The 9,926-nt window shown below is 34.6% G+C and overlaps 1 protein-coding gene across 1 annotated transcript; it reads right to left on the reverse strand.

Moving 5' to 3' along the window:
• Positions 1-1,314: 1,314 nt before the first annotated feature.
• On the reverse strand, positions 1,315-2,067 carry LOC109701870 (olfactory receptor 7E178-like). The gene has a single exon (XM_020187321.2). It carries the CDS (start codon positions 2,065-2,067, stop codon positions 1,315-1,317), a length of 753 nt encoding a protein of 250 aa, XP_020042910.2.
• Positions 2,068-9,926: the final 7,859 nt, after the last annotated feature.

Consider the following 9,926-nt stretch of genomic DNA (forward strand, 5'->3'; position numbering starts at 1 on the left):
TGTATCAGTTACTGTACACAAACCTGAGTGAAAATAATATAAATGGAGAGTTTGTAATGATCTTGCCATTAAATTAGACCCAAAATAAGAGAAAAATTGAATAAGCCTAAACCTGTTATAGTACACACACATTGTGCCTGCAGTCTCAGTATTTCTTACTGCCTATGTTTCATTTTCTTGTCTAAGTCCTACAAACAAAATGGGATAGCATATGCATTAAAACCAGGGACGTTCTCGGAATTTTTCAAAGAAAGAAATATGTGAAGAAATGCTCAATGTTCCTGGTCACAAAGGAGATGTAAATAAAAATGAAATTGAAATTTTACTCACTCCAGTCAGAATGGCTGTCATCAATAACACAAACAACAGATTCTAGTGAAGATGCAATGTAAATTAGTACAATCACTGTAGAAAGCAATGTGGAGGTTCCTCAAAAAATTAAAAACTAAACTGCTATCCAATCCAGCAATACCACTCTTGGGAACATATCAGAAGGAATACAGTCAGCATACTATAAAGACCTCTGCACACCCATGTTTATTGCAACACTATTCACAACATCCAAGCTACAGAAACAGCCTAGATGCCTTACAATTGTGAGTGAATTAAGAAAATTGTGACCTCTATACCTATATCTGTATTTATCTAACTGTTTATCATTTATCTATCTACATACAATGGAATGTTACTCACCCATAAAGAAGAATGAAATTATTTTATTTTCAAGCAAAAGGATGGAAGTGGAGATCATCATGTTAAACAAAGTAAGCCAGAATGTTACATGTTTTGTCTCATTTGTGGAAATAGGTCAAAAACAACTGTATACACAAATACAAACATAATCACACATACTTATTTATACATAGACTATGTTTGCAAAAGTGAGCGTGCTTAAGGAAAGTAGAAGGAGAAAGCAGGGGAAAGAGAATAATAGAGAATGAATAAAATTGAAATACATTGGCTCTATATAGGAAGAAGTAATAGTAAAGCACATTGAAAGCTATTGATCGATGGCATGTTGGCGAAAAGGATAGATGAGTGGTAGTGGAATTAGACTAATTATAGCACAATATACTCACATGTGCAATACCATGGACGAATCCCTTTGAACAAAGAATATACACTTCAATAATGAAGGACAGTGACATGAAACAGAACCTAGTAGGGGAAGGGCTCACTTGGGAGTGGGAGGGTGAATGGAAAGGGCAAAGAGGGTGAATATGATGGGTGTACTTTATATATTTGCATAAAAAAGAACATTACCACATGGCACTCCCTGTACAACTAATTTAAGACATGAAAATGTTCAAGATATTAGGTAGTTCTGCTGTAAATCCTCAAAAGGGCATTCCTGATATCCCTGTTCTTCAGGCTATAGATGAAGGGGTTCAGCATGGGGGTGACTATGATGTACATTACCGAGGCCACTGCACCAATCCTGGAGGAATGAGAGACAGCTGAGCTGAGGTACACTCCAAGGCCAGTTCCATAAAATAAGCAAACAACTGACAGGTGAGAGCCACAGGTGGAGAAGGCTTTATTCTTCCCACTTACTGAAGGAACTCTCAGGGAGGAAACAATTTGAGTATAAGAATACAGGATCCCTGTGACTGGAATACCAGCAAAGATGACACCAATAATATAGACTGACACATTATTACTATAGGTGTCTGTATGACCAAGATTGACAAGCATAGGTGTGTCACAAGAGAAATGAGGAATTTCCACAGTTGTGCAAAAAGTGAGCTGTGACAACATTAAACAGTGCACCTGGGAGTCCAGAAGGCTAATGAAAAATGACACCAGAACCAACAAGTCACAGAGGCGGGGGTTCATGATATTAGGGTAGTGTAGAGGGTGACAGATGGCCACCAAGCGGTCATAGGCCATCACAGTCAGCAGTAGACTGTCCAAACACCCAAAAAGAATAAAAAAGAACACCTGAGTTAGGCAACCTGCGTATGTGATGGATTTGCTATGTGTATGGATGACAGATAGTCCCCACTGCTCTTTAGCAGATGATGAATAATTTATTGAATGGCATGCAAGCACAGATGTGCTATTCATTGCTGTATCTGTGGTATGTTTTGGTATATAGATGAATGATAGTCATTTACTGCTCTTGACCTTTTCAAGGACTTATGATACAAACACAATAATATATAATAGTCTGTTAGACATCCAGGGTTACAGCAAACTTGAATTCCAAATAATTTATTGGAATGGTATTGATCTTGGAAAAGATGTTGATGGTGGTTATAATGATGTATATGCTTAGTCAGTGACTACTTTGTGTATACTTTTTATATTTAATCACAGAGTCCTCCAAACAAGTATCATGAAAAATGAAAATTCTGACGGTAACGCAGCTAACTACCAAGTTCTGGACTATAGCTAATAAATTTAGTTGCTAATATTAAAATAATTGACTTTGTCTATAAATACCATTAATTGAATCTAGTAATATGAGAAGGAAATCTTTGAAATGATCCATTACGATGCACTAAAACTATTACAATCAGTGCACTGGATTATGCCTTCTTACACACACCCTTAAGTGCTTTATAATCACAAATAATTAGAGGAAAAACCCCAAATAATCAGCAGAGGAACTTAAACAAATATGTTTTGCATAATATTCCAAGTCACATTGTTTATAATACAAAGTTGTTTTTAAATATGAGGAATGTTCCCATTTAAAAGTGAACTTATTTACAGTGGTAATAGGAATATTTTTTAAAAATAATTTTTATTAGGATATATTCATTATACAGGTGGATTTGTAGTGATAATTCTGATTAATTATATTGTACATTAGTTACATTGCCCCCATTTTGTCTCCCCATCAACCCTTCCCCACTCCACTTAAAGCTATTGCAAAATATTTCTTGGTTCTGTTTCATAGAGGTATAGGAATCCCATCTCCTATACCTATATACCATCACCATTTCCCATAGACCCCGTCACCTTAATCTCTTTCCTTCACCCTCACTGTACCTATTTCACAGTCCTGGTTTTCATTCTTAATAATTAAGTTGAATATCTTTGCTAGGAAACACTTCCCTATTTTTAGTAGATTTTTAAATATTTACTTTTTATTAGCATATGTTAATTATACACATGTATTTCATTGTGATGTTACCATAAATTTGTAAAATAGCTTGGATGATTCACCCCATCTGTTATAATCTCTTACCCTCTTTCTCTTCCTCCCTTTGAAACAGTATTTGGTGAATTTCATTATGCTGTCTTCATATACATATAATGTACTCTGATCATGTTCACCTGTCAGTTCTCTTTTTTCCTCTATCCCACTGAATCTTACCCTAAGTAGTCCCGCTTGACACTTGTATCCCATTATTATTGTTATTATTATCACTTTATTTCTAGAAAATATTGACTATGTGTCTTTTTCAGCTTGGATTATCTCTCTAAACAGAATGACCTCCACTTCTGTCCACTTTTCTATACACATAATGTCATTCTTTATTATGGATAGATAATACTCTTGTGTGTATATATATCACATTTTCTTGATCCAGTCAACATTTTTGGGCATCTCAACTAATTCCACAGCTTAATCTTGTGAACAATGATAAATGTGGGTGAGAAGGTACGTCTTGTATATTGATTTTAAACTCCATTGAATATATGTCCAAGAGTGGTTTAACACAATCACAAGGTAGGTCTATTTTTAGCTTTGTTATGAACTCCCATTCTGATTTCCATAGTGGTCACACTGATTTACATTCTCACCAATAGTGTAAAGGAACCATGTATTTGATAAAATTATTTACAACCATTGCATGGACTTAGAAGAAAACTATAGAGGCACCAAATTTGCTGTTACTGAAGCTGAACGTTAGAGGGGAGCCATGAGAAAATACAGGGAAGTGGATCAAGATGGAAGCTAAGTAAGACCATCCAATGATACACCATCCACAGACCTACCAATTGGAATCGATATTGACACAAAAACTACCTTCACAAGAGCTAAGGAAGGAAAGTGTGAGAACATAGCATTTAATTTTAGAATAATAATTAGTGGAGCTCTCAGTTACTATAGACTTCAAATTTTGAGAAGATATCTGGGTAGATGAGGGTCTTGAAAATCCAACAGTTTTGTACTACTTGTGTTTGCTGGTCCAGGCATGGATTGTCACAGTACTCTTACATACAAAGTGAACTTCCTGCCATATCATCTTCAGTCTTTTCCTCTCTTTATATTTTTCGTGCTTTCAAGTCTTGGACATTTTAATACAGGGGTTGCTGTGATGATCTTAAGAATAATGGATAAATAGGATTTGTTTGAATAGTGATTAGTTACGATCTCTTACATCATTTCCATGGAGTTATCTGGATGAAAGATGTCTGTGCTATGGAAGTGAGATTTATTTGTCCTTAACTGATGTGAAGAACACTTTAACATATACTTAATGGAGTTGAATATGGAGGAAAGGATACTGAGGACCTGTGGGTAAATAAAAGACAGAAGGGATAGGTATAGAGATGTGAGCAGGGAAGGAAGAATCTATCTGGGGAGACATGTTGAATGATTGGATTATAACAAAATGAGTTTTACATTGAAGTCATTTCATATTGGGTGTTAGTAATGACACTAATTTCACCAATCAAGAGGAATTTAATGCATGTGGCATAAAAACCAAAGGTAATTATATTCGTACAAATAAAATATGGTATGTACTTCATGCTTATCCCGTATCTTTCCTATGGGGAATATCCTGAAGAAAACAGAACTTGCATTCTCTATTAGCGATCTAATTGAGAAAATTATATCTTCAACAATTTATACTTTTATTTTTATAAAAATCAAATTAAAAATCAAAATTTGATTAAAAAAATCAAATCAAATAAAGACTTTATATTGTAATCTTTTTCTGGTAGTACTGGGATTTGAAATCATGGTTTCATTCTTGCTAGTCAGGCAATCTACTACTTGAGCCACACTGCACCTAACCCTTTTTGCTTTAGTTTACTTTTCAGATAGATTCTTGTGTATTTTTCAGGGACAGACATGGACCACAATCCTCCTACCTACACCTCCAGAGTAACTGGGATTACAGGGCCTTGCTAACATTTTTACCGAGATAGGATCTTGCCCAGGATGGTCTTGAACTTTGATCGTCCTGAGTAGCTGGTATTATAGGCAAGTAACACCATGACAATCTTATTTTATAATTCTTAATCTTGACGGAAACAATTACATTCTGAATAATAATATAGTTGCACATTTCTTCTCTCAGGGGTTTGAGGAACACATTATAGAATGCCAACTCCATGGAGGAAAGAAATATATATTTATCTGTAAAATATAACTTCAGTATTTTTTGTGAGGTACTTTGATAGCGAATTGTATGTTTAAAATTTCATGGGCTATGGGTGCCCAGGTGTTTGGCAAAACATTATTCTGAGAATGTTTCAGTCCTCATAGAACATTTTAAATTTTGGTTGTGATTAACATTTGAATTGGTATACTGAACAGAGCAGATTGTCTACTTGTATTAGTCCTTGTAACATAGCTATCAAATTACCTGAGGCTGGGAAGGGCATAAAGAAAAGAAGTTTTGGGGAGGTTGAAATCCAAAGTGTATGTGCTGAATATGGCAAGGTTCTCCTGGCAAATGGATTAGGTGTGAACATGTGTGAGAAGGAGAGAACAGAGGATGAATCAGCAAGACATAGATCAGGCAGGGGACTGTCTTGTTCTTTTATAGCAAACCCCAAATAGGATACTGCCAATGAAACCCCACTTGGACACTCTGAAGGAGAACATGTATTTAAAGCCAGTTTTACTTTTTTGAGTAGGTTTTAAATTATTCCAATTGCAGTTGAGTCACAACAGACATTTCCCAATGTTATAGCATTCAGTCAATGCATATAAACAAATATAATTATTCTAACAGAGAGCATTAAATATAGTCAATTGATTGAACAGTAGCCTCACAACAAAGGCTATAGGTATAATAATGAAAAAGGAGCCTCTAGAGCACTGAAGGCTTAGAGAAGTGAAGGGAGTAGTGAAATATACTGAACTTTAAATGTAGGGAAATTTAATGACCATGAGTGAAAGTGTATGATAACAAAAATAGGTGGAAATAGTGATTTCAAATGTGCCTACTCAGCATCAGAAGATAACTGTAAGATGGTAAGGTTGGAAAGTAAACACAAGTTAAAACTGAGCACAATGATAAGGTATTTGGTGTTTCAAGAAAATCTGTTTAAAAAAGATGTATGAAGAAAAACCCCTTCATTTGATGGTGCAATAATAAGCTCATTTGCAACTTACTCATTTCAACTTAAGTCCTTTAGATTAGCATCTGAACCTCTCTGGGGTCTTTTACAATCCCCACACGTAGACAGGTCCATATGAATCCAAATATTGGTACAAAGACACATTCATCATTATTTTCAAACTCTATGTTGATTCTAATAAAAGGTAAACTTGAGGACCAGTGATAACAGCCCATGAACATAGCCTACCGGTATGGATATATTAAAAGAAACCCTTATTTTAAATGAAAATAAAAATGAACTGTGAAAAGGGATATAAAATTTAAATATATAAAATAGTTTTCACTTAACCTAAAAACTAGGATCATTGCCTAGAAACTATAGTAGTGGCCTAAGTATATTGTATTTATCCATGAAGTTTCTGAAGAAAAAAAGCATTTCAGAATACTCATCAAATACAATGAAGTAATAGAAGAAAGAAGATTTGTAACATGTGGTGAAAGACATACAAACACTATATCCAAGAAGACATGAGTTTCAGGTCTAGATGATAGATTTTTCCAACCCACCATAAGTAAAGGATGGAAAAGAAAATAAGATTAGGTTGTCCTGGTGTTCAGTCTCCACAGGGATTTTTTAATGTCTCTGTTCCTCAGACAGTGTATGAAGAGATTCAGCATAGGGGTGATCACACTGTAAATCAATGAGTGCATCACGTCCTTTTTAGGAGAAATTGATACAGATGAGCCAAGGTACACTGCAATGGCTGACTCATAAAATAAGCAAACAATTTACAGGTGGGACTCACAGGTAGAAAAAGCTTTAAACTTCCCACCTGTAGACGAGATTCTAAGAATAGAGCATATAATTTTATAATAAGAGAAAAGGATCCCCAACATGTGAAAAAAGCCAAAGATGACACCAGTAAAATACATGTTACTATATTACTCATGAAGGAGTTAGACTAGGTTAGATTAAGGAGTTGAGAAGGGTCACAGAAGAAATTACCAGTTTCCACATCCATGCAGTACAAAAACTGTAAGGCAATAAATATGTAGCTGTGAGTCCAAAGGCTAAACACAAAGAAATCAACACTAAGAAGACATAGAGAGGAGAACTCATGATGACTGGATAATTTAGGGGGCGACATATGGACACAAACTGATTATAGGCCCTTGCAGTAAAAAGAGACATCTCTGTCAGGCAGGCCATGCAAGAGATGACTGTGCTGTGAGTTTGGATGTCCACAGTCATGTTTGGGACCAAGGTGGAGATGAAACAGATGTCATCCACGGACAAGATAGAGAGGAAGAAGTACATGGGGGTGTGGAGGTGAGAGTCAGAGCTGACAGCCAGGATGATGAGCAGGTTCCCAATCACTGGGACCAGGTATATAAGCAGGAATAGTCCAAAGAGGACAGGATGAAGACCTTGGTCCCCTGAGAAACACATGATATTGAATTTTGAAATATGTGTTATGTTTTGTATCTCTATATTCCTCAGATTCCTTTTGACAAAAAAAATGATTGGAAAATAAAATGAGTAAATGTTCAGGCAGAACTCTATATACTTGCAATTCGAGTATTCAAAAGTAAAATGTTCACACTTGTAGGCCATACATTTTAACACTATTTCCCAGTTGTGGCAAACCCTTTCTTCTTAGAACTTTTTCATTATTGTTTTGTGTGCTCTTCACCTCCTTATAAATCTGGGCCTTAGTGACAGTCAGTGAAACAATGTTACAGACCAAGAAGATTAAAGGTAACAAGTATATGTTGACAGTAAAATACAGCCCTCAGTTTTAAGAAAAATAGATAATCAATATCCATTCACTTAAGAAACAAGTTCATTCTTAAGAAGCAGCTTTAGGTTATTTTTTCATTATTGTGCTGGTTGGGGGTATATTGTGGCATTTACAAAAGCTCTTATAATGCATTGAATATATTATATTTGAAATATGGTATATTCATTCTCTTTAACCCTTCTACCACCCTGATTCCTGGAATGGTTTCAACAGGTATCATTATTTTGCATTTACATACATGTTTACACATTTTATATGGTATTAACCTTCTTACCTCCTCTCCCTGCCACCTCCCCCCTCCCACTGGTTCCTGTTTTAACACAAGGTACACAAGTATTTATAACTACTCTATCAGAGCTATGACTGCACTATCTGAACACCAGGCTAAAGCTTATGGCTAACAATCACAAAACACTGTTACTTTTCGGTTATCATCTAGGTGTTTCATCATGCCTTGTTTTTCTGATTTGTAGACTTCATAAATATAAATGGAATATGTTCACTCGAATTTTGTTTGTCATTAAAAATCACTTAATAAGTGATAGATGATTGAAGATATAGGTATGATTATCTTGAATTAAAATTATAAAATGTACATCTAACACAAAATACCAACAAAACATCACCTAGGAAATTATGTGTACTCTAGGTTTCTTTGAATTTTTCAAAACTTAAGTGAAATAATATATTTATACGTATGTCAACTTTGCAAGGTTGTTTTCAAATTTTAATAAGTATGGTTTGGCTAAATGCATATAGTCATAAAACAGTACTAACTGAAAATGTAAACTGCACATGTAAATAATTAAAAATATCATAGTCTAGGGATTTAGCTCACAAGTAGAATGCTTTGCCTGGCATGTGCAGTCCTCTGGATTTCATGCCCAGTATTACAATAAGTAAATAAATAAATATCACAGAATACTTGCAAATTTTTTAAAGTATATGAAGTTATTTTTATGAAGCCCCACACAATATATTAGTAAAACATCCAGTATAGGTGTCAGCTCTTTTCTTTTTAATTTTTTTTCAGTATTCTATAGTGATTTGCTGAAAATTTTTCATTGTTTTCTGCTCAAAACTCCTCTTATTTGTATTTGAAAAATTTAGGTACAGGGTAAATCCCAAAGACCAGGTTACCACACAATACTTCATGAATGTAAATAACTGATATATCAATATTTACATTCTGGTTTGTGGATTGGAATTCTGCTCCAGCTATCTGAAGACATCTCAAGTTCTATATTTTGTCAGCATACACTATGTTTTGGAGAAAATGCATGATAGAAAAGTGCAGATAATAAAGTCAACACAAAGGGAACTGTCCTTGTTTATAAAACAGGATTACTATATGCCTGAGGGTTATTATAAGAATGGTTCTAAAATTTCTTAGAAATTGTAAAGACTAGTCATTACAAGTCTTATTTATCAAGTATATTTACCTATAGATATTTGAAAGTATCCGAATAACTTTACCCAAAGCCATTTACTCCAAATATCTCTAAGTGAATTACACAGTGGTCTTTTCTATCATCAGGGTTTTGAACCAATGTCTCAGAACACTTCCTGAGATTTAGGAGATCTCCTGTTATCGTTATTTATTGTTATCATCAATAATACATACTACTCTATTAAATGTGAAAATTTAATATTTGCTTCAGAGCTAGCATGCTAACAAATATTAACCAATTACTTCATTTGAAATTTGAGCTCTTGGTATCTCCACATGTCACCCATTTTCTTGAACAACTTGCCCCAAAGGCAACTACTGTCCTGAATTCGTACAGTAGATTTCAGGTCATTTTTTTTCCACATCAGATTTAATTTCTGTTTTTATAAAGAGTTTTAAGAAATTACCTTAAAAGTACTT

This window comes from Castor canadensis, chromosome 14 (genome assembly GCF_047511655.1).
Source record: "Castor canadensis chromosome 14, mCasCan1.hap1v2, whole genome shotgun sequence".
Lineage (NCBI taxonomy): Eukaryota > Metazoa > Chordata > Mammalia > Rodentia > Castoridae > Castor > Castor canadensis.

Coding starts and splice junctions, on each gene's coding strand:
- LOC109701870 (XM_020187321.2), bottom strand. CDS start 2,067: ATGAATAGCACATCTGTGCTTGCATGCCATTCAATAAATTATTCATCA.